The sequence below is a fragment of the Caretta caretta genome, chromosome 5, assembly GCF_965140235.1.
Source record: "Caretta caretta isolate rCarCar2 chromosome 5, rCarCar1.hap1, whole genome shotgun sequence".
In the NCBI taxonomy this organism is placed as follows: domain Eukaryota; kingdom Metazoa; phylum Chordata; order Testudines; family Cheloniidae; genus Caretta; species Caretta caretta.
In genome coordinates, this window is record NC_134210.1 from 48,678,391 (window position 1) to 48,704,769 (window position 26,379).

The 26,379-nt window shown below is 44.0% G+C and overlaps 1 protein-coding gene across 1 annotated transcript in view; it reads left to right on the forward strand.

The window, feature by feature from the left end:
- Positions 1-26,379, forward strand: part of ANKRD31 (ankyrin repeat domain 31) — a 117,390-nt gene that overhangs the window by 32,388 nt on the left and 58,623 nt on the right. Inside the window, exons 10-14 of the mRNA XM_048850981.2 lie at positions 827-1,012; positions 4,290-4,432; positions 13,564-13,708; positions 23,351-23,412; positions 24,235-25,798. Coding sequence (XP_048706938.2) covers positions 827-1,012; positions 4,290-4,432; positions 13,564-13,708; positions 23,351-23,412; positions 24,235-25,798 — 2,100 coding nt within the window. The remainder of the gene's footprint in view (positions 1-826; positions 1,013-4,289; positions 4,433-13,563; positions 13,709-23,350; positions 23,413-24,234; positions 25,799-26,379) is intronic.

The following is a 26,379-nucleotide window of genomic DNA, read 5'->3' on the forward strand; positions in this document are numbered from 1 at the left end:
CCCACATGAGCAAAATGTTAAGCTGTTGGATCTGCACAATGAATGGACCATGCTCGTGCCCTTGCCATGCCTCCTGCCTGGCCATAATCCATCCCCATCCTTTTGCCTTCCAGCATAGACAGTAGCCCTGGAACACCTCTCCACAGCATGAAGGGAGAAGGCAGAATTCCCCACTGCTGGTAAAGTGTAGTCTTGTGCCCCAGTACAATAGAAATGGTTCCACTACATTTGAATCCTACATTATGGGTGCATAATGGAAAGCAGGATTTGTTCCAAAGTATAATAATAATGTTTGTTTCTATATTTTGTTTTGTAAACTTAGAAACATACATAAAACACAAAACATAAAATAATTGCTAATAGATGCCATAGGTTTGGTAAGGACGAGAGGAGTGACTAAACAACTAGCTATATATTGACTGCTTTTCTTTTAAGGAAATGTAGCACAGGATAGCAGATTTGATCAAACTTGTTGAAAATGATTAGTACACTTTGCCTAAAATGTAGAGAGCCAAGAGTTTAAAAAAACCACTGTTTAAAAGCCATATTCTTTCATTCTGTGCATTGAACCCATTTGATATCAGGAGATTGGTGCAGAGTTTATGGGGTTAAATACAATCTTTAGTAAGTGAGATTGATGTTTACGTATTTTACTGAAGGAGCAACTTTCTGAAATGTCTGTATTTGACAGGTTAGTAGTTGGGCAAAAATTCCTGTTGACAAGATTTTTCTTCAGAAAACTTGTATGCTAACTGTAGTGCTGAGGCCAAAACAGTAATCAAACATATTTTTTCAGTTTACCAGATCTTTATGTTATGTTTTTCAGCAAAACAAACCTCTGTTAAAAATTTTTCAAATACTGCACCTGTTGCCTCCATTCCTCTTTCAAAAATCTGTAGGAAAAATCTTTTTGGTGAGACCTTACTGCATAAAGCTGTTGCTGAAGATGATACAGACCTTGTACGCAAAATTATAAAAGTTGGTGCAAATGTAAATACTCAGGATTATGCTGGTAAGTTTCAATTCCAATTAAAAGATAATTTTATGAATTACAAAACAAATATGTAAGCATAAGTAATAAATGCTCATGCTACCGGATCACAAACAGAAAGATGTTTTAGAGTTGATCCACCACTTTTTGAATTCTTATTAGTTTAAGTTCTTATAAGTTCTCACGAGACAGGTAATAAATGTGAAGAGCCATATATGTAATATAGACATTACCTCCAAAACTCCATGTTAATGCACTGATTTTACACCCTTCTGGCATGCATAATCTGTAAAACAGCCCAGAATTTGGCTTGATGGAATCAGTCTTGTTTCTTATGAAGTTAATGAGAGTTTTGCCCTTGAGTTAAATGAGAAAAGGATTGTGTCAAATTTAGAGCCCAACCAGCATTCTAGATATGTACTGGGGTATCTCCACCTGTGGGGAGATGGTTGAAGGAAAAAGCTACTGTGGTCAATGGAACCTTAGTGTGTTTTGATGCAGGAAGTGGTGGAAGGAGGATTAGAAAGCACTCTGGGCGTGGATCTTCTATCTTCTCCCCCAGTTCACTCTGCCGATTCAGTAAGAACACTGCCATACAGGGAACTCATGCAAACCTAGGTCAGTGCAGCTCAGGGCTTACATACTGCCTTCATCTTTCCCAAATCCTCTTTCCTCCATTGAGTGGAATTGCTACCTGGGTGGCAGAACCGACGTGAGAGGGAGTGAAGGCTAGTGCCCCTGCAATGGAATACTCCTGGGGGAATTCTGTGCCACCTCTCATGTGCAGAATTCATGTCCCCCTACAGATTTCTTTGCTTCCCTGCAGAAAAATGACTTTCTGATGGGGAAGCAAAGGGAAGCCACAAGAGTGGTCATGTGACCCTCCCCAGCAGTATGTTTTGGGTGCCGAGGGCAGCTGGCAGAGAGATAAATCACTGTGAGGCAGGGGGCAGGACTGGGGAAGACCTGGCTGGTGGCTCCTACCCTGTGCCGGGCTCAGCCGCTAGTCTGGCTGGGCTGGGGAGGATGGGACTTCCTCTTCCCCTGCACAGCATCCAGAGCCGGGTCAGCCCCAGCCCTAGATTTCTCCCCAGGCTCCAGGAAGCTCTGCAAATTCTCCCCCCCCCACACACCCATCACTCCTCAGCTGCAGAGGGAGGGATCACTGTACAGGGAGCTGCTCCCTCATCTGCCCAGTGCCCATACATCCAGACCCCCTCATGCCCAGGCCCTCCCGCTGAGCCTCACCTCCCCACACACACCCAGAACCCCTCCTGCCAAGCTCCACTCCCCCTGCACTTGGACCACCCTGAAGAGTCACCCGGATCTCCACCGAGTCCCAACCAGGAGCACCTGGGTCCCCAACCTCATTAGCCCCATTCCCATAGCATCTGGAACCCCACACTGAACCCCCCATACCCAGACCCCCCTGCCCAGCTCTGCCCCCCCACCCAGGCCCCCACTGATGAGCTCCAACCACCTTCATCTGGACCCCCCTGCAGAGTCCCCTTACTGTTGCACCCAGAACCCCCCAACAAACCCCTGTGCATCCAGATTGCACATGCACACATGGATCCCCCACTGAGCTGCCTACCCCAGATTGCCCCACACAGAACCCTCTCAACCCACACCTGGATTCCCCCACACTAAGTCCCTCTGCACTTGGATCCTGCCAGACTGAGTCTGCATGCCCACACCTGGTGCACCTGGCACAAAGGGTCAGGGCCCTGGGGTGTTTCTGGGGCAGGCCCAGTTCTTGCACTGGGGAAGGTTTGGGTGCAGCCTCACTGTTGAGTCTGGGTCCCGGGGGGAGCTGCAGAGTGATCTCCCAGCTCAGTGCTGCCAGTGGCCTGTTTCCCGCAATGCCATGCTGGAGCCGCCTCATATATTTGACAAATAAAATTTGTAGTATTTTAAAATATTGTGTGCAGAATTTTTAATTTTTTGGCATAGAAATTTAAATTTTTTGGTGCAGAATGCCCCAGGAGTAAATGGAAATATTGTAGAGGCTGATATATGTTTCTACCCCAACATGTCATTCCTTGTAAGCTGTGTGCATGCATAGGAGGGTGGAGGTGAAGTGGAACTGGTGGGGCTGGAGCAGCTGCTGTGGCTCATGGGATTGGGCTGGGAAGCAAATAGGAACAGCTACTTCCCGCTATGTCTCAGTAGCTCCCCATGTTCCCAATGCAGAGAACCCAACCTGCCCCCCTCAGCCCCAGATTTCCCTCCCTCCCCATGCAGAGCATCTCTGCTCCCCCTGCTACTCAACCTCTGATTGCTACAGTTCTTCTGTCTGCAAAGGTAAAAGTTGGATTTGTTCTATGTGATCAGAAAGGGAAATGGAAAATGAGTAAACATTTTTCATCACATTATTTCTTAGATTCTTAGATGTTCTAATGTTCACATTCTTAGATGTTCTTAAAGCAGGAGGTGAGACTAGGTGATCACAATGGTCCCTTCTGGCCTTAAAGTCTACGAGTTTATACATTTAATGATGCTTGGAGATACTGAAATGGACATCAACATGATCCCCACCATTATTAATTGCTCGTGTCTGTTCCTGAGACAGGAACATATGTTGTATTATTCATAGCTCAGGTTCTTTATTTTCTCACTTCTCTCTTAATTATCATCTTCAGTGTGACTGACCAAATAACAAGACCACACACAAAGGTTGTTGGGTGTATCTATCTAGCAGCTGGGAAGTATAATTACCTGTTTGTGTAGACTTACACATGCTAGCTGTGCTTGAGCTAGCATGCTAAAAATAGCAGTGGCTTGTCTAGGATCTCCAATGAGGTTGTACTCCGGTAGCTAGCCCAAGCCGCCCCGCATGCTGCTGTAGCTCCACTGCTATTTTTAGCATGCTTGGTCAAGTAGAGCTAGCACATGTATGTCTACCCACGCTGGGAATTACACATCCCAACTGCTGAGTAGACATACCCAAAGTGTAAAAGTTTCATTCACAGAGAAATTGCTGGTATGCAAAGGTTAAGGTTTCTTTCCTTTTTGAGCCAATACATAATCTAACATCTACATTTGTTATAATGGCATGCAGTTCTTAGGCAAGTGCATATTTTGACAGTTAGGACCTCTCACCTACATCACATTTGAACCATATAAAAATTTGTCACATGGTCAACTTATTCTTAAAATATTGAAATTTCTAATAAATTTAGACTATCTTAAAATTAAAACTTTATTAAATGGTCTGCAAAATGGATAAAAATTGGTGTCAAGAATATTATTCAGATATGAAATGTAAGATTTAGTTGACAATTTTCGTTTGTCGTAGGTTGGACTCCACTACATGAAGCCAGTGTGGAAGGTTTTTATAAGACAGCAAATGAGCTTTTGAAAGCAGGAGCTGATGTTAACTGTAAAGGAAGTAAACAAGTAACACCAATACAGGATGCAGTTAAAGAGGGCCATTATGAGGTATGATTTTTATATTTGGGCACAAACTACATTTTACCTATAAAAATTCCTGTGATTGGGTCAGGGAGGTTACGTTGCATTTCCGTTTCATTACATGTCCTGCTAATTATTTAGAATTTAGGGTTACATGTTAAGATTTCAGGGTATTTGGAATTCTTGCTGCCCAACTTCTGATAAAATCATGAGCAACACTTTACAGATTTGTTCTTTAGTGTGTGATAGCAGAAATTAGCTGCATTTTTCTAACTGTTTACGAAAATAGCACAGAAAAGATCATCTAAATTGATAATGCTACAGGTCTCACGCTTCAGGTTGTCTGAAGACATCAAAATACACATTATTGCACAACTGAATATGTTTTTTGGACTTCCTTTTGAAGTATGAGACTGCAGTTGGAGACAAAATATGGACTGAAAGTAGATCAGGGTTTTGATCTGGACTGACACCAATATTTTTTTCTAATTTTTTCCCCCCCATGTGCATAACAAATGGCTTCTAGAGCTCAAGTTTAAAACTTATGGGTGCAGTTTCTCCTGCTATATTATTTTCTCCACTTACTCTGCCCTTTCCCTCATTCTTGCTACCTCTTTGGTCACTCATAATCTCTATTTCCTTCCTCTCCATTGACTAAGGACTATTTCTATATTAGTGACTGTACACGTGCCTATGAATGCGGTTGTGTCATAACCCACACCTGAACCCCAAAGCATGTGTCTGAAGGAATGTAGAGAGTGAGTAAGCTAGCATGCCTGAGGGGTGTGGATAAGGGTCATGTACCAGGACTCAAGTTTCAATAGTCCTCCACTCCCATTCTGACAATGCACTGAACCCTTTTCTTCCTGACCCTTGCCCACTCTATAAAGGTTCCTGTCCCATCGTTTTCAGTGGAAGTAGCGTGCTGCAGTGACCAGCTTTCCATTGAACTCATACAGATCAATACAGGTGAAAATGCATCCTGCTCTGAGAGCAGCCACTTGGCCCACTGAGCACACTTGGGTGCTTATCAATGTGTGGTCAGAGTGCACTGTCTTCTGTGACTTCAGCCAGAGCGGCAGGAACATATACCTGTACCAGGAAATTTCATGGAGGCTGGAGAAGGCAGGCGTTGAGCGGTCTCCAGCCCAGGGGCGGAAACACATGAACCAGATGAGGCTCCCATACAGGAGAGCAAAAGACTCAAACAGTCTCTCTGGGATGTGGCTTCTTCTACATGCCCCTTCTATGAAGAGCTTGACCAGGTGCTGTCAAGGGCTCCTGGTACAGAGCCTGAAGTGGTTCATGATCCCTTCCTCAACCCCACCAGCCTCATTGTCCAATAGGATGCTGATGAGGGCTAGAGTGAGGAGGCAGCACGGACCACGGAGGGTGCCCCAGAAGACCTGGAGGATGAAGAGCATGTTATTCTGCACCTCTCTCCAGTGGAGCCTGTTGAGGAAGCCTCCTACCCTGATGAATCCAAGGAGGATCCCGAGTCACGGCAGGAACCAAAACCTAAGGCTGGTAAGTTACAATGGACCTTCCCTGCCAATATCCCCTCTTCATCTTATGCTAAATTACTGATTTTATGATCCAGGGCATTTGAAATACTGTGCACTGACTATTCCCCTCTGGATAATATGCCATGCATTGCTATGTGTCTGTGAGTTTGAACTGCAGTGCTGAAAGCTATGGAATTGTCATGCCCCCTCTCCCTACCAAACTCCTCCAACTCTCCCCTGCTCCCTCCAGCCCCTGCTCCCCGCCCCCCCAGATGGTCCACAAGCAAGACATAGTTATAAATCAATGATTTTATTGATTTCTGATGAACCTGTATTATGCATTTGGATAAAGCTGTTTCTTAAAAACAGATTATTCAGGAAAAATCATTGCCTCTGTGTTTGTGCATTTCTTGGCCAGGGGTCAGACAGCAAAGGCTCTGGGGCTGCACAGACCCTGGGAAGGAAGGGGTCAAGTTAGAAAAATCCCAACAGGGGATGGGACAGTTGCAGAAAGCTTATAGTAGGTTGTCTAAAGTTAGTAACAGCTATCTTTTGTCTTTTAAAGATTACACAGTTTTAGTGCTTCTCCCACCTTCTGATCTTACTATCACCTTACAAATGGTAGCTATGTGGAACGGGGTGGGCAGGTGGAGGGGATGTTAGGTCTGGGAATGGGGAGGGAGCAGAACACAGTTGTAGAACACTTTGGTTCTCTGAGGAAATGTTAGTCACAGCAGTCCTTTCTCCCTTGGAAGATTACAAAATTGTTACTGTCCCTGTCCCTGGTGTATTGCCTCTCCCCCCACTGAGCTATGCTGCACAAGCATATTTCAGCAAGTTTCCAGTGTAGCAGAAACTCTAGCTGGGTCTTGAGGTTTTACAGCAGTGCAGCTCTGCTTGGTCCACTTTTATAGCTGACCAACCCTCTTCATTTCGCAATATGTAGAGGAGTGACCATTAGCAGAAACAAACTCTCTTGCATAGATTGCAGATCTCCTCCACAGGACAGAAAGCCACTTCTCTTTTCCGTTCTCGTATCTTGGAAACAGCTATGTTCTCCAAATGTTAGCCAGCCTTTAAAAAAGGAATTGCAAACTGGTAACTTAGCACCCTGGAAGGAACTGCCACTCTCTCTTCCCCCTGCCCACTACCTTGAGACACTATGAACATTTAAATTTTTAAAAGTATTAGTACAGTTTATTTACTCTTAGGAGCCTGTGCTCCTTCCTCATGGGCTGCAAAAGTTGCCTAAGAACCAAGGATAGTTTAAAAGTCACATTCATGGAATGCTGAAAAGTATCAAAATTGTGGCCTTCTACAGTAAAGTTATGTTATGTGGGGGGGATTTCTGAGCTTTTTCCCAAGGACAAAAATTGTAATTCTACCCTTCTCTTTCAATTGTCAGGACCTTCAGTTCCTGAGAGTGAAACCATCCCACAAAAGGGCTGGAGCAATGCCCCAGAGACAGACGGAGAAGGACCTAGGAAGAGCTGCATATAGGCATGGGCAGGGGAAACCAGGAACCATTTAAATTCCTCTGGGCATGGAAGGATTGGGCACTTCATCAGGAAGAGACACGGATGTACTGGTTCATGGAGCAGGAGGCACAGCACAGAGAATGGGAACATTCCCCCATTGAACTTGTGAATGAGTTCGAGGTCAACCTGCTGCCGAATCAACTGAACCAGTCCATGAACCACTACATCCATTTCTTCCTCCAGCTGCTGCGCGGGATGCTACTGAGCCAGAGGATCCTGTTTCAAGGACCCCCCTAAGAGACTGGGAGGACACCAGAGCCTGCAGGACTCCTGGGGCATTGCCCACCACTAGCACCCAAAACCCCTCACAGGAGGACCCTACTGAGTGACCAGGAGGGGAATGATGAATCTGCAAGAGTTCCAGAAACCCACCAAGTGCCCATCCCCCAAGTCCCTCGCAGGAGACATTCCCATTTTTCCCCAAAAGTCACTTTCCCGTCATTCCTTCTTGTCAGGAGGTGGGCAAGGAGACAGCTACAGAGACATTAATATATGGCCAGTGTTCCCACTTGCATTCCCTTTATTTTTTAAAGATTTGTTTTTGACCCTTCCTTTTAAAAATTATTTCAATTACCCATTCTATCTAATACTTTTAATAAATGTTATCATTTCCCAGACTTGTGTATGTCCCCTCCTTCCTAAGCTTGGTGAGCTGAAGATGTTTTCAGATTCAGAATTGGGCCCCACAATTCATAGCACATGAAATTGAATGGTATATAACTATCTGATGCCATGATACTGCAAACACTTTTCTGTCTGTCCTCCACCAAACCCTCCCTCCTGCGGTTCAGAAATATACTAAGTCCCAAGGATACATGGGAGGGATGGGAAAGTGCAATTAGTATTATGTTCTTACAGAAAGTGCTACTAGTTTTCAATGTAACAGAAGTCAGAAACACAGAAAATGGGTAGATGAACATCTATATGGATTACTTCACATGCAGAAAATTGAAACAGTACCAGTAGCAACACAGGTAATGACACCATCTGCCACTACCCTGTGCATAAATACCCTCCACTTCCCACTGAAAGCTTAACCAGCTTCAGTGGTAATAGGGATTAGTGCTCTGTAACAGCCCCTAAATGCAGTTAGCACTGCTGACAATGAACAGTCAAAAAACAAAATGACAGCATACCATGCAGAATGGCTGAATACTCACCCCTGCCCCAGGAAATCTTCATAAGGTTGGTAAGAGAGATTGAGTGCTCCCAATAAGAGGTTTATAAACAAGTGTGAATAGTGAAGACAAAATCATTGCACAATGACCACATTACAACTCAGCTGCCACCCTCCACAGCATAGACTCAACCCTAAGGTGTTAACAGGGCATCTTCACCAGGTTGTAATTGTCTTCAGTGTGTGCAATGTCACAGGAATGAATAGTTCCTGATCTTTCGCTACAGGAAAACGAAACCCTCACAAAGCTATGTCACCTCACAAATAGGCACCAATGTTCCCTTATATGCATTCCCAGCAGCTGTATAAGGTGGGAAGGTATCCCTCAGCACAGGTAGATGTCACACTCTGCCTCCCTGCTGTGCCAAGATGTGTGCATGTATGGTGTTCATAATTTCCCTTGCTTGTTGGGAACCAGGACCAATGTGCACATGGGTGGGATCTGGTTTTCTGTACAAAGTTTGCAAATCAGACTTGTGAGCCCATTTGGAATGAAAACACTCCTCTTTTACCCTCACAAATGTTATGGAGTGTGCAGCAGGCGATGAGTATATGAATGGCCATTCTGACACAGGTGGGTAGGCAGCACCAATGAGCTTCCAGCCCAGGAAACACATACCATAACCGTTCTGCAGCTTCTGAGCTTGTAACTGAATTCCCCTTTTCCAGTGTCATTGGTGTTGGGGAATGGCTTCATGAGACAAGATAGGAGTGGATATGCAAGGTCCCCCAAAATAACAGTTGGCATCGACACACTGTAAAGAACCATATAGTTTCTGGTGAATAAAGTCCTACTCCCTTCAGGTACAATGCTGATCACCTCAGCACTCTGGTGTCATGAACCTTTTTAGTATTTCCCACGTTTGTAGTCATGAATCTGCTTCTGTGGACCACTAAGCTTTGCAGAACACGTGGTTCACATAAGCATTTGCCCCTTTTGGTAGGCAAAGTATTGGGATGTGGGTGCCATTGATGGCCCCTGCATAGTTTAGAAGGCCCATCCTCTGAAACCCAGCTCTTATTTCTGGAACTTTTCTTATGGCACCCACCTTGAGTAGATCGCAGTGTTAACTGCCTCATAAACCTGCACAACTGTGACCCCAACAATGGACTTTCCAACCTCAAAGTGACTTGCAGCAGACCTGGTGGTGCCAGCTTCCATAGAGCAATAGCAACCTGCTTCTGAACCGGTGTGGCTCCCCTGAATTGAGTGTTCTGGTGCCAGAGGTTTGATGCAAGTTCCTCACGTGGCTCTATGAAGATCTGTTTCTTCATTTGGAAGTTCTGAAGCCACTGCTGGTCATTCCAGGTTTCCAAAATGATGTGATCCCAGCACAACATGCTGGTTCTCCGGCACCAGAAATGATGGTCCACCCAAGGACATACCTTGGCAACACTGGCATTCACCATATCAGTACCATGTGAGCTGAATGAATTGTCATTGACCCTCACGGTCAGCTGACTTCAGTGTATCAGAAAGTTCTGGCCAAATTCCATCCAACATCTCACCAGTCGCCTACTCTATTGCATAACCGTTTGTCCCACTGTAAGAAACAGGAACAGAATCAGATAGTTATCTCATTGCTAAATGTCTTCCACCTACTTTTTCAGGGAATAACAATGAGGGGCGATATGATTAGGAACTGCCATCAGCAAATGTGTGAAGGCAGGGGACAGTACCCACAACACACAGCAAAGCGGTTCCTAGCATGTCTCCCTGTGATGCACAGAATCCTGTATACAGCCCATGAAATGGTAGCACTAATCTTACGTAACAACAGCGACAGTATGGACATGTGTATGAGTGTGTATATGTCATTATACCTGTGTCCAGCACAGCATATGCAGACACTTGGGGCAGGTATGGGGACCATGCATGAGCATGTACATGGTCCAGTGTTCAAGCACGCAAGCCACTGTAGACATAGCATCATTTTCCTTCCTCACTCGTTCCATACTTGATTGTCTCTTCACCACCTCTCACTTTTCTTCCAAGTCCAGGTACCTTCTCCCTCACTTTCAGTGTGTGTATGTGTGTGTGTGTGTATGTGTGTGAGAGAGAGAAGAGCTTAGGGAGAGAGAGGAAAGAACAGGCAAAAAGAAGAGAGGAGGAAGTGAGGGAGACAGAAATGAAGAAATTTATCAGCCAGGGCTAGAGAGAGGAAGGAGGAGCACAGTGGAACTTTCCCCCACTAGTGCCTGCTAGCAGGATGTCCAGCTGTGCAAGCATTTAGCCTAGAGGGAAACAATGCATGACACCCATGCAAATACTACTCTGTAATCACTGGTCTGAATTATTTTCTGTTCACTTTGCACTAAAACATTATGTTAACAGAGTAAGTCATTTGAGCTGCGTTATGTCGACCTAGCTCTGTAGTGTAGACCAAGTCTAAGCCATACTTCTTCCACCACCTGCCAGAACGTCTGTCTCCAGCATTGCCCAGAGAGCGATTCATTGCTCCTGCCTAACCCTTATTCATCTCAGGATTTGTAGCTTTTTTGGTGGGCAGTAGCAAGTTCTATTCCTAAAATCTTCTCCAGCTCTCCAAATCCAGAAGAAAATTGACCTGCTTTCTCAAGGTCCATCACTGATCCCATAATTAGGGTGTTCATCTGGGACTTGCGAAACACAGGTTCAATTTTCTGCCCTTCCACAAGCTTCCTGTGTGATCTTGGGTAAGTCATTTAGTCTCTCTTTGCTTCAGTTTCCTATCTGTAAAATGGGGATACTTCCCTACCCCACAGGAGTGTTGTGAGGGAGAATATATTAAAGATTGTGAGGTCCTTGGATAATACAGTAATGAGGGAGGTATAAGTACATTACATGGATAGAAGTTCCAACTAACACTGGGTAAGTAAGGCTATGTCTGCACTACGCACCTTTTAGCGACACAGCTGTGCTGCTACAGCCATGCCGCTAAAAGACACACAATGAAGCCGCTGTTTGTTGGCAGGAGAGAGGTCTCCTACCGACAAAAAAATTCCACCCCCTAATGAGTGGGGTTAGCGTTGTCGACAGCAGAGCACTCCTGCCAACAAAGCGCTGTTCACACCAGCACTTGTCGTCAACAAAACTTTTGTCTTTTGGTGGTGGTGGTGGGGGTTTAACACCTCTTGTCAAGGTTCCTTCCCCACTCTGAACTCTAGGGTACAGATGTGGGGACCTGCATGAAAACCTCCTAAACTTACTTTTACCAGCTTAGGTTAAAACTTCCCCAAGGTACAAACTATTTTACCCTTTGCTCTTGGACTTCCACTGCCACCACCAAACGTTTATCTGGGTTTATTTATTAGGAAAGTGTTATTTGGAAACGTCTTTCCCCCCAAAATCCTCCCAACCCTTGCACCCCACTTCCTGGAGAAAGTTTGGTAAAAATCCTCACCAATTTGCATAGATGACCACAGACCCAAACCCTTGGATCTTAAGAACAATGAAAAAGCATTCAGTTTCTGAAAAGAAGGATTTTAATAGAAGTAAAAAGTAAAAAAGAATCACCTCTGTAAAATCAGGATGGTAAATACCTTACAGGGTAATTAGATTCAAAACACAGAGAATCCCTCCCCAAAACCTTAAGTTACTAAAAGACACACAGACAGGAATATTCATTCTATTCAGCTTAATTTCTCAGGTTTCAGAGGAACAGCCGTGTTAGTCTGTATTCGCAAAAAGAAAAGGAGTACTTGTGGCACCTTAGAGACTAACCAATTTATTTGAGCATGAGCTTTCGTGAGCCACAGCTCACTTGATCTGTGGCTCACGAAAGCTCATGCTCAAATAAATTGGTTAGTCTCTAAGGTGCCACAAGTACTCCTTTTCTTAATTTCTCAGCCATTTAAAGAAATCATAATCTAACGCATATCTAGCTAGATTACTTACTAAGTTCTAAGACTCCATTCCTGTTTTGTCCCCGGCAAAAGCATCACACAGACAGATACAGACCCTTTGTTTTTCTCCCTCCTCCCAGCTTTTGAAAGTATCTTGTCTCCTCATTGGTCATTTTGGTCAGGTGCCAGCGAGGTTATCCTAGCTTCTTAACCCTTTACAGGTGAGAGGATTTTTCCTCTGGCCAGGAGGGATTTTAAAGGTGTTTACCCTTCCCTTTATATTTATGGCACCCCTGAACAACAAAAGTTTTGTCTTTCACTTGCCAGTGTAGACAAAGCCTAAGAGTTCTCTACATTTCTGGCTGAGTAAGGGTCTGCAGGTTGGCAGCACCTTTGGCAGCATTCCCCTAATGTGTGGCTTTAGAGAGGGTTTCACTGCAGATTGAGTGCTCCTTTATCTTAATTCTCCTTCACCATTAGGTGAACAGGGAAGGCAGAGAAAGAACTGGGTCAGTGATAGAATCACCTGCAAACTGTGAATTTAGGAAGTGCTCTCCTAGTGACTAGAAGAAGAAGGTGTGACCTAGGCCGAGAATTAAACTGCCTTTTCGATATGCAGAGAAAAACAAAACCCCAGTAGTGCTGAAGTGAGGGAGGGAGGAGTAAGTCCCAGAAAGGAAATCATTAAGTTACAAATTTTCTAATACTTAAATATAATTGTTCTACACTACTTATTGGATAATGAGTAAAACTGGACAGAATTCTTATGACTTTATTCACAACATTAACCTTTTAAAAATAATTTAAGAAATCACCATGTTAACAAGAAACTCTATTATTGGACCTTGATTTCAGAAAGTCAGCTGGTTATTCACTGAAGCAAGCTTTCAAAAATGAAAAAAACAAATGGAAGGGTTTGGAACAAACTTGTATTTAGAGGAATGTTTGGTACTGGTAAATTCCATTACTGGGAATTTTAAAACTCTAGTGGTATTTTAACACTAGCGACAGGTATTTCTGTGTACATCACAGAGAAGCATATATGAGGAGAGAGGAGTGGAAAATAAAATATTAGAAGAAAAAGAAAAAGTATCTGAAAAGTTTTACCTCTAGGTGGCAGAGTTACTGCTTTGGTATGGAGCTGATCCGTTATTCAAAAATGAGAAGGGGAGGTGCGCCTTTGATGAAGCTACTGACCAGCGTATGAAGAAGCTGCTTGAAAGTTATATAACTAAGTCTAGAAGAGGTTCAACATCAGGTAGGAATAATCTATTCTGGCATATTCGTGACTATTAGATAGAGAACAACAGAAATCCCATTGTCACATTCCCTTACTTATAGCCAACACTTCTATGGGCTTTGCTCACTTGATATACTAGCACAGTGGTTCTCAACCTTTCCAGAGTACTGTACCCCTATTAGGAGTCTGATTTCTCTTGTGTACCCCCCAGGTTCATCTCACTTAAAAACTACTTGCTTACAAAATCAGACATAAAAATACAAAAGTATCACACCACATTATTACCAAAAAATTGCATACTTTCTCATTTTTACCATATAATTATAAAAGAAATCAATTGGAATATAAATATTGTACTTACATTTCAGTGTATAGTATATAGAGCAGTATAAACAAGTCATTGTGTGAAATTTTAGTTTTCACTGACTTCGCTAGTGCATTTTATGTCGCGTGTTGTAAAACTAGGCAAATATCTAGATGAGTTGATGTACCCCTGGAAGACCTCTGAGTATCCCTGGTCGAGAACCACTGTACTAGCAGACTTGGAGCAGAGTCCTCTAGTTGGTTGTCTTCATTAACATGCATGCATGAGATGAAATAAAATGATACGGTGATAAACTCTGAGCGCATCTTAGTTGTGTATCGTTTGTGTATATTTGAACAGTATATAGACTAAAAATTTTATGAAAGCTAATGTTAAAAAAATTATATAATACAAAGGTTAAGAAAAGAGTGTCTGTACATCTGGGTATAGTGTTTAGATTATCCACAAATACAACATTTGTTTTTAAAGTCATAAAATACATATAGTGCATAATCAGCAATAACCCAAATTTAGATGAATGAATTTAATAATACAGTTTAGATATTTAGCATCCATACATTCGGGTACATTACTCATGAAAAAAGTTATACAGAGAGTTGGTGGCGGAAAGCAAAATATATCAATGAGTGAAGATTGTCCCTCAGTAATTGAGAATTTAGGATAGGTTGTCCATTTAGAGAAAAATACAGTCCATCAGGAAAGTATTTGAGTTACTTTCCCAACTGTGCTTCTCATCGGCACTCCAGCTCATTCCTCCTGGTATTGCCGATGTCCGGTGATGTGTTCTATGTAGATGTCCCTTGACCACCTGACAGCGTCTGACACCATGAGTTGCCGTGTCAGCTGAGCGTAGTGTTAACCAACTCCACATTCTCTCAGCACTCGCTCGTTACCGGGGTCCCCAGGGCGCCAACGATCAGCGCGTGAGTTTGGACCTCGTAGCCCCTAGCTCTCAGGGTGTCGGCCAGAGGGGCGTATTTCTCCATCTTTCAAGATCGGGCATTGTGGAAAGCCGAGGTCCCGTTTTCGAAGGGCACTGTGACATCCACCATAATGATCTTGTTCTGGTCCTCGTTGGTGATGACGATGTCCGGTCGCAGTTGGCTGTTGGTTCCAGGGATGGCGGAGTTCACGGCTACCTTTTCCACAGGTGGTGAGATGGCTCTGACCAGGCGATCTTGGATGACGTTTTGTCGCAGCTGCCAAGCTCCGGAATGGGGCTTGCAGCTACACAAAATGTGGGGTAGTGTCTCGTTGGCCTAGCCACACTTCCAGCATTGCTTGTCCCAATTCTTGTGGCGGATGGTTCCATTCAGCAGGACACAGTTGAACCAGGCCCAGTGGATGAACCTCCAGTTGGCAAATTGGGTGAAGATGCCCCCGGGGAGAAAGTGGTTGCTGGTGTCCCACTTGCGCGTCACTTTAAAGGCCTTGCTCTGGTCCGGCTTCCGTTTCAGGTTTTCCACGTATTGGCAGCAGATGGCATCCTTCAGGGTCCTCTCCAGCTTGGTTCTGGCTCTCAGAGTGATGATGGTGCGCTTTGTGTTCTTCACCTGTGACACCATCTCCTGGCATTCCTAGCACCACGTCCAGTGGCAGCCGATACGCTTCTCCAGTCATCACGTAGTGCTGCGGGCAGGAGTCCAGAGCAAAGCAAAGTCTTCCCCGTCTCTTCCAAATTCACCTTCCAGGGAGCCGCTCAGATAGGTGGTGACATCTTGATTGGAGGAGGTCCTGGCGATTCACCTCTTGACGGCATCCTGCAGAGCATTCTCCGTGATGTTCCTCACCGTGGTGTCCGGGCACATCAGAAGGTGGAAGCCATGAGTGATCACGGCAACGTCGCACAGATTACCCATTCGAGGGACGCTGGTACCGCTCTGTCTGTGTGAGATGTATACCAGTTCATTGCTGGCCCTCTGGGGAAGAAAAATCCACTTTTTCACCAGCTGCTGGATGGTGTTGTCTGCCTTGTTAAGAGGAACCTTCGCCATGCCAGATCCCCTCAGGACAAATGAAATACAGGGGATTAGGAAGGTGTTCAAGACGTTGATCTTCTGCCACGGTGCCAGTAGGGAGGAGTCGATCCTGGCCACATCTCGTAGGATCTCCGTGATGGTATCCTTAGATGTCTTCTTGACGCAGAAACCGTTGGCATGCCGAGATGTTGGTATGTTTGCCCGTCCTTGAGGAAGACCACGGGTTCACCCTGGATCTGAAACGGTGTCGCCTGGACCGAGTGCCTTCTACTGCCATCGATATGCAGGAATGCACACTTCCTGGCACTGAAGCGGAGTCCCATCCAGTTGCCCCATCACAGGACCTCATGGCTGAAGCTACATCTACTTGAGCTATCTATGTGCACCACCTCAGACCCAGAGGAAACTACTACCTCTAAGGAATGAAAAGGATCATCTTCAGTGACTGCTCCCTCAGGCAGGCAACATACTCTGCAGTTGAGCAGCTACAGGAAAACAGGAAAGAAAATGCCCTCAAAATCAGTGCCAAGTACATTGATGCCAAGCATCTTGGCACTGGAAGCACTGGCACCGGCCACTACATCAGCATCAACGTTTCTACCAGTACTGGGACCAATGATTTAGCACCGCCAATCGCAGCCACTGGCAATGTCATTATTGGAACTGGCATTGGTGCCCCAACACAAGGGTGAGACTGACAGAGGTAGAGTGGAGTGAAGGGGGCATCAAACATCGCTGTCCTGGAAGGAGAAGACACAGCACTCCTTCAGAGACAGGGCGTCTTAGTCCTCTGCCAAAGTGAGATCAAAACTCAATTTCTAGCACTGAACACCATGGTGATTATGGGCCTGAGATATGCCCTCATGGAAACAGCTAGATGCTGTCTGGGGACATCACTGGCATGGGGCTGATGACTGGCACTGAGCCAAGAGTACTGACCCATGGCACTGCTGTTTGAAGAGTACTGTTTGAAGACTCCTTGTCACCATCTCACCTTCTCCCTGGCATTGAGCAAGAACACTTCTCCTCTAAGAGAGCAACACTAGGGCTGGTTCTGGAGATCCCACTCACAAGGCAGCAACCCAGCAGAGGCATGAATGGCAGTGGGCTCGCCAGCTGCAACTGGGCCAGTACTCATTCAACGTGCCACCCAGGCACGCTGGCCCTACTGAGGACTATCATTACAAGTGTCCCGTAGTAGATCTCCTTCCTGCAGATCCAGGAAAAGGGGGAGAACTGGCTCCCTGGTGACGTTGTTTACTGTCGCTAGAGCACAGCATTGGTACCCAGGAGCTGGGAGGAGCAGAGGAAAAACATTAGCATGCCCAGTCAACACCAAAAGAATAATAGTCACTGCCTGATGCAACAGTTCAACTAGCCTCTGCCCATGGGTTGACAGTTTTAAGGCTTTTTAGGAGACCTTTGCTCATATTGCAAAGACCTTAGACACAGAGGCCTGGTCTACACTAAAAAGTTATATCGAAGGAAGCCACCTTACGTCGACCTGTTAATGTATGTGTCTACATTATCAGGTCCTTTACACTGACCTGAGTCGCCTCTAATGTCGACTTCTGTACCCCACCTCTGCGAGAGGCGTAGTGCTTAATTTGATTTTCATGGGTCGACTGTGAGGTAGTGCAGATGCAATGTTGTGTAATTTGACTTAATTGGCCTCCAGGTGGTGTCCCACAATGCTCTTCTGTGACTGCTCTGGAGATCATTCTCAACTCTGCTGCACTGCAGCCAGGTACACAGGAAACAGCCCCTGCCCTGCTAACGCCCCAGGAATTTTTGATTTCCCATTTCCTGTTTGATCACAGCTTTGATCACAGCTTGAGCACAGCTGATCATGGAGACTACACGCCCCAAAAGCGCTCCAGCCTGGTCTTCACAGGAGGTGGTGGATCTCATAGCTATGTGGGGAGAAGAGTCTGTGCAGGCAGAGTTCCAATCCAGAAGAAGAAACGCTGACATCTATGCAAAGATTGCTGGTGGAATGGGTGAGAAGGGCTACATGAAGGACACACAGCAGTGCCGTGTGAAAATAAAAGAACTTTACCAAGCGTACCAGAAGGCATGGGAGGCGAACAGTCGTTCTGGTGCTGAACCCCACGTAGGCAGGTTCTGCAATGAGCTGCATGCAGTTCTCAAGGGTGACCCTACCAGCACCCCCACAAGCAACGTGGACACTTCACAGATGTATGAATCTAAGGACAACAAGAAGGACGATATGGTGGATGAGGAAGAGGAGGAGGAGGAGGAGAATGGGAGACAGGCAAGTGGTGGATCCATTTTCCCCGAGAGCCAGGAAATATTTTTAACCATGGAGCCCTGTGGGTCGCAGGACATCATGGTGGCCAACCGTGATGCCGGGGAAGGCACCTCTGCTGAGTAGAGTTACAATGAAAGTCCAGTTAAACTTTAGTGAGCACACACATTCAGTGGTATTGCATGTTTACTGTGAAGACAAAGCGTGGTGCTGTGGTTCTCTGCTTACAAGAGGCCGCTCCAACTACGCAGAGGGTGGCCTCTGGAAAAGACTGTTTATGTTCACTGGAAGATCCGTCCTCCCCTCCAATAGGGTCGCATAAATAATAAAACACTAGACAGCAACATAGATGCCTTGACCTCATTGGGTACAAAACTTTCTCCTCTGTGACACTCCAGTTTAGAATGGCAAATTATCAGGCTATGACGATGTAGAGTTACTCCTGTGCTAGGCTCCAGCCAACCCACAAGCCAGGAACTCAAGAGTCTCTCCTTCATATCAACCTGTAGGGGAATCACAGGCCTCAAACCCTGGCCCACAGGTCCCCAGGCAGTGTCCAGGCCATGACTGCCACCCAGCAGCTCACCTAACTAACCAGGGAATTAGCTCACAGAGGGCCCTGCCCCCAAAGCTCCCAATTGGGGGAAACGTCCAGCTCCCCAGTTGGCTGAGGTACTCTATATAAAGCAGGAAGAGTCAACAGGAAGTTGTCCAAGCAACTTGAGGAATCCCTGGCTGGCTGCTACTATGGACCCCTTTTGCTTATCTGACTCCTGAGCCCTGCTTCCCTGCCTGCTCCTAGTTCCTGTGCCAGATTCCCATCTATTCCCAGTTCCTGCTGTTCTGCCCTAAGCCACGTTCTTGCTTCTCCGCATTAACTTCCTTTGCTGTCTCCAGTTCTGACCTTTGGCTTGGTAGCTGATGCTGTTTTCAGTTTTGACCCGTGGCTTGACTCTGACTCCAGAACTACAAAGAGAGATTTTAAGTGAGTACAAGTAATGAGGCATAAAAGTCAGAAATGCTTACAAGAAAAATAAAGATAAGATGTTTACTAATGCCTAACTTAGCAAACTATATTAGATTCAAGCAAAGTTTCTTACCATATGCGTCACCAGATTATGGCCAAAAGTTTCAGGTCAGGACCTTCTCCCAGAGTCCAGCATCTGCTTCCTTTTTATCTTCATGTGTAATGAATGTGATGCGCAGGGAGAAAGAGAGAGGGATGTGTTGGGATGTTTGTCCCTTTTATTAGTTTCAGTCCCCCTCTTGAAAAACATTTCCAGCTGGACACTAGGAGACAAAGAATCTATGTGGAAGGATGTTCCCTGCTGTTTTTTTCCCCACCTTTTTGAACTTCCTTTGTCTTTCCTTCCTGCTTGATGACTCTGTTTATTGCTTAAATGCAAATTAAGCAGAGCACACATTTCTTTGTTTAGGACAGACCTGTTTGTCAGCCATCTGTTGAGCAGAGCTGTGGGGTTTGGAACATGTGTTAATAACACCATACAGGAGAACCTTATAACTTCACATACAATGTTACTGCACATATTTTACCAGGACAATACTAACCAGTAAATTACAGGTTTTTCAGATGATACCTTACAAGGCAGCTTTGTACTTTGTACAAAGATTATTACAATAGTGTGTAGGGTGTGAATCATAGAATCATAGAACATCAGGGTTGGAAGGGACCTCAGGAGGCCATCCAGTCCAACCCCCCGCCCAAAAGCAGGACCAATCCCCGACTAAATCATCCCAGCCAGGGCTTTGTCAAGCCTGACCTTAAAAACTTCTAAGGAAGGAGATTCCACCACCTCCCTAGGCAACGCATTCCAGTGTTTCACCACCCTCCTAGTGAAAAAGTATTTCCTAATATCCAACCTAAACCTCCCCCACTGCAACTTGAGACCATTACTCCTTGTCCTGTCCTCTTCCACCACTGAGAATAGTCTAGAACCATCCTCTCTGGAACCACCTCTCAGGTAGTTGAAAGCAGCTATCAAATCCCCCCTCATTCTTCTCTTCTGCAGACTAAACAATCCCAGTTCCCTCAGTTTCTCCTCATAAGTCATGTGTTACAGTCCCCTAATCACTTTTGTTGCTCTTCGCTGGACTCTTTCCAATTTATCCACATCCTTCTTGTAGTGTGGGGCCCAAAACTGGACACAGTACTCCAGATGAGGCCTCACCAATGTCGAATAGAGGGGGACGATCATGTCCCTCGATCTGCTCGCTATACCCCTACTTATACATCCCAAAATGCCATTGGCCTTCTTGGCAACAAGGGCACACTGCTGACTCATATCCAGCTTCTCGTCCACTGTCACCCCTAGGTCCTTTTCCGCAGAACTGCTGCCTAGCCATTCGGTCCCTAGTCTGTAGCTGTGCATTGGGTTCTTCCGTCCTAAGTGCAGGACGCTGCACTTATCCTTATTGAACCTCATCAGATTTCTTTTGGCCCAATCCTCCAGTTTGTCTAGGTCCCTCTGTATCCTATCCCTGCCCTCCAGCATATCTACCACTCCTCCCAGTTTAGTATCATCTGCAAATTTGCTGAGAGTGCAATCCACACCATCCTCCAGATCATTTATGAAGATATTGAACAAAACCGGCCCCAGGACCGACCCCTGGAGCACTCCACTTGACACCGGCTGCCAACTAGACATGGAGCCATTGATCACTACCCGTTGAGCCCGACAATCTAGCCAACTTTCTACCCACCTTATAGTGCATTCATCCAGCCCGTACTTCTTTAACTTGCTGACAAGAATACTGTGGGAGACCGTGTCAAAAGCTTTGCTAAAGTCAAGATACAATACATCCACTGCTTTCCCTTCATCCACAGAACCAGTAATCTCATCATAGAAGGCGATTAGATTAGTCAGGCATGACCTTCCCTTGGTGAATCCATGCTGACTGTTCCTGATCACTTTCCTCTCATGTAAGTGCTTCAGGATTGATTCTTTGAGGACCTGCTCCATGATTTTTCCGGGGACTGAAGTGAGGCTGACTGGCCTGTAGTTCCCAGGATCCTCCTTCTTCCCTTTTTTAAAGATTGGCACTACATTAACCTTTTTCCAGTCATCCGGGACTTCCCCCGTTCGCCCCGAGTTTTCAAAGATAATGGCCAATGGCTCTGCAATCACAGCCGCCAGTTCCTTTAGCACTCTCGGATGCAACTCGTCCGGCCCCATGGACTTGTGCACGTCCAGCTTTTCTAAATAGTCCCTAACCACCTCTATCTCCACAGAGGGCTGGCCATCTATTCCCCATGTTGTGATGCCCAGCGCAGCAGTCTGGGAGCTGACCTTGTTAGTGAAGACAGAGGCAAAAAAAGCATTGAGTACATTAGCTTTTTCCACATCCTCTGTCACTAGGTTGCCTCCCTCATTCATTAAGGGGCCCACGCTTTCCTTGGCTTTCTTCTTGTTGCCAACATACCTGAAGAAACCCTTCTTGTTACTCTTAACATCTCTCGCTAGCTGCAGCTCCAGGTGCGATTTGGCCCTCCTGATTTCATTCCTACATGCCCGAGCAATATGTTTATACTCTTCCCTGGTCATATGTCCAACCTTCCACTTCTTGTAAGCTTCTTTTTTATGTTTAAGATCCGCTAGGATTTCACCGTTAAGCCAAGCTGGTCGTCTGCCATATTTACTATTCTTTCGACACATCGGGATGGTTTGTCCCTGTAACCTCAACAGGGATTCCTTGAAATACAGCCTTGAATTCCTTGAATACAGGAGTGTATTCTGTCATATGCAGTAACTGGAATTCTTTGAGATGTGTGTCCCTATAGGTGCTCTACTACGCACCCTCCCTCCCCTCTGCTTTGGAGTTTTGTCTTATAGGACTTCGTGGCAGAGAAGGAACTGAGGCCGTTTTGCCCATGCAACTCTATATATCCTTGGTATAGGGCATGAGGATATCTGGAGCACATGTGTGGGCTGAACAGGCACTGCTACAGAAAATCTCAGCTCTAAGACTCATGGAGTGCAACCACATCTGAAGTGGAGCGCCCATAGGGACGCACATCTTGAAGAACTCCAGTTACTGCACAAGGTGAGTAACCTCTCATTCTGTGTGTCAGTCAGGTATTGAGTTTCAGCATAGGATATCTTAGTGCAAAGTTTCATGATGCTTGTGGGCTATGGAGACATGGTTGTCACCATGAAAATTCTTCAGTCACTTGAACTTTATTGAAACCAGTTTCATAGCCAATCAGGTAGTCACACATAAGAATTTTTATACTCGCCATGTTTTCTGTATAAAGAATTTATTCTTTACATTTTTCTGTCCTGTTGTACGACTAATTAGTAACTGACAGAAGGTGAATGTATGTCTTTTATTCCTCTCCTGATTAACTTTACGTATGCCTTAGGAGGAAGCTCCCAGCTCTAAAAAGAGTGTTTTTAACTGTTGATGAAGCTATAAATACTGGAATGTAAGATCACAGTGGTTATATGCTATGATTTTAGTGCCTAATTTATTTACATAAATATCTAGAACCAGAGCTTGGCCCCTATTCCAGCGCACTTATGCCACTCTGGCAACACAAAGGGGTGGACAGAAAGCTAATTTAAACAACCAGCCAGGAACGAAACTGATTCAGGGGGCAATCCCTGGCATGTGTTGAGCTGATGAGTTGGCTTTTACACCATCCCGTTACCTTCCTTTGCCCAGTGTACAAAGCATGCTGGGGTGGAAGGGACCTGATTTGAGCAACTTGTGAGCCAGCTATCACTGGCTTCAGAATGGCCTCTAAAGGGCCAGTACAGCCTGTGTAACTTAGAGAAGCCTCGTGGGCCGGGCAGACTACCAACCTCCTCAGGAATCAGGATGCTTAAAGCCACATTTACTGCTTCTCAACTGTACCAAGCAGACTTCTGGTGCAACTGGAGATCTGAGCCCATGATTTTAATGTCTAACTTTTTTGATCCTTATGTTTTTTTGTTGTTTCCAGATAGCAAATGGCTGTTAGGGTTCGCTACAAGCTAGACTCTGAGCACAGGATGCTGTGCTTGTAAAGCAGAGGATTGTAACTTTCTTTTGATATTGAGCCTTTCAATCTCTCGTTTTACTTTCAGCTAAAAAGGATGTAGAGAGTACATTAAATGCTCAAAGAATAAATGACACAAACCAGCATCAGGTAACTTTATTTATTTTTTTTATTTTTTAAGGAACAACCATTGTCATTTGGTGATGAACTGTCATGCATCTGCTATTCTACAATAAAGTATAATAGAAAGGTAGCGCATTTCTGAAGTGCTCTTGAGAAACAGTACATACTAAGAAGAAAAGGAGGAACTTAGAGACTAACAATGTATTTGAGCATAAGCTTTTGTGAGCTACAGCTCACTTCATCGGATGCATTCCTTTATCTCTCCCTGTTTGCTGTAGAGGATGTTGATCAGATGGTTCTGAATACAGACTAACACGGCTGCTACTCTGAAACCAGTACATACTAAACATTTCATAACTAATAATATCCGTAGCATATGATGCGGTGTGGAAAGACCTTTTTTCTTACTTGCTATAATTTTAAGTGTTATGGTAAATGTCTGTGTAATTTACCTTGGTAGAGACTATCATTCTCAGAAATGCTGTATTGGAATATAAGTGTTTTCATTTTTTCTATTTTTAACTTACATCCTAAAACACTGTTTTATATTTTATTGATGATAAGCATTCACCAAACAGAGTACCATAAACACAAAAATAGACCCTTTATTTGGAAAACATATTATCGATCGTGTGATTGATGCTTTCAACATTTAGTTAAGTTTTTGTTGTGTTTCTGCTCCAGGCAGATCACCAGATGTGAAATAATCACTAAGACAAGTCCAGTTGAGGTCTACCATATTTTGTGACTTGTAGCGTTGACTATACAGTTGAAGCAGCAACCTAGAATGAAATATAACAAAGCAATCTACCAGAAAATTAAATTAATCATGTGTTTTGTTTTTTGCAGTTGGAAGTACATTCAGATAGCCCAGTTCACAATTCAGATGTTGGTAATAATAATACATCAAAGCAAGGGTTTATCAACTTTGAACAAAGTAGCAAAGAGAATTCAATAAGAAACTCCAAAGGTTCCATCTCCAGAGTATTTGAGGATCATAGATTGTTGAATGAAAAAAACTCAAAAGATAGAAGACTGGTTCCAACACAGACAAAGAAATCAGCAGGGACTGTAGAAAAGATTGTATCCATCAAGAATATCAGTGAGTACAGGACAATTGTATTTCCTTCAGATACATCTAGAGACAAAACAAGAAGCAGAAGCCACAAAACATATGATCCTCATGTTGGACATAATAACACTGGGTTCACTGTTAATACCTCTTCCTCAAAAAGAATAACTAGGTCCTCTGTACATCGTAATGATAGTTCAGATAACATTTGTGAAGTAGGGGGAAAGCCCAGCATACCCAAACAGACAGAAATGCAAAAGGAATATGACTTCTGTAATAGTGATACTCCAGTTTCAGAAGAAAGGGAGAAGACTTGTGGAAGCAACAACAAACCTTCAATAATAATGACAGACCAGGTAATTAGTTTACCATGCACTGAATCCTCAATTCCTCTAGTAAAAGCATCTACAGAGCAGTCTGAGAATGTTGAGTTAACGGAACTTGATTCTCACTCAGTACTTTCTTTGTGTGAAGAAATTAGTGTTCCTCTTGTGACTGCAGAGCAATGTTTTATGAATCAGGATAATGAACGCCATTATCTTAACCACAATAAAGATGGTAGCATGGGTGACAAGAATCTGAATACAGCTAAGAGAAAAAGTAGTATCCACTTCGTTGAAGAAAACATGATTTACACTGAGAATAATAGACCGTCAGACCAGTTTCTTTATTCTGAAAACTTCAGAGATCAAATTAACTTTGATATTGATAGAGACAGAATTAATGATGAGGAACAAAGTTTAAAACACTCTTTACCTCTTTTTGAAGATATTTCTTTACAGGGAAACTGGCTAGAATCAGGAAGCGTAACTACATTTTCACCAAAGGGAACTGTAAACCTCACTGATTCAGACTCTACAGTCCTATCTGAACAGTATATTGAAAATGAGAATCAAAACATTTATAAAAATATCTCTAAAGATGTAGATAAGTGTACTGTACAAACACTTCAGACAAGTACAGAAATACTTTCATTGCATGAATTTTCAGCAGCTGTTAATAGAGCTAGTGATTCTGAAAGTCCTGAGAATTTTAGCATCAGTGTGCTAATGCCTTTTGCTCATCAAACGGATGACGGAATGAGGATGATGCTAAGTGCAGAAGAAAGCACTGGAAGATGTTGCACTGAGAAAATTGAAGATGAAATGAATTCAGAGATTAACACATCTACAGCTTTACAGCTACATGAAAAAGAAGCATTTCGAGTGAAAAGAAAGAGACAGGACCTTCAGGAAATCATCTTAGACACAGATTTGTATTCCACTAGTTGTATGAACAAGAATTCACTTCATCCATCTCAGCTGACCCAAGAAACAGAGCAGGAAACTTCCCAAAAATCAGGTGAAAAGTTTTATTTTTAAAAAAAATATTTTAGGAATTCTCTGTAGGCATGTTGTAGTTTGTTATAGATTTTTTTAGAGCAGCACAATATATGCAGCATATACAGTAGCATACACAAATGGTAAATGTATGAATTGCATTCCAGAAATATTGCCAGATATGCAAAATTAATTGATTGGTCATTTTTGCAGCCGAACCCCTGGTAGTTATTTTGTTACTATCAAAATATAACTGTAATATTGATATTGACTAAAGTAATGAAAATGAAGATATTCTTAAGCACTCTAACTTTGCTAAAGAATTTTTCTTTAAAGAGAAACCAGACTAAAACACCACATTTTCACAGAAGAAATTTTGAATCCTTATTGATTCAATGTTTACAATTTTCATTGTATAGTGAATGGTGAACAAAATGTTTATAATGCAAAAATATTTCCAAAGGTTTTGATAATTATATCGTAGAAGTACTTCGCCTATGCTACATAAACACTTTGACATTAATTTTCATCTATCAGTTAATAGAGCTAATGTTTCTGAAAGTCATGAGAGTCATAGCACAGATATTTTAAGTCCTTTTGTTC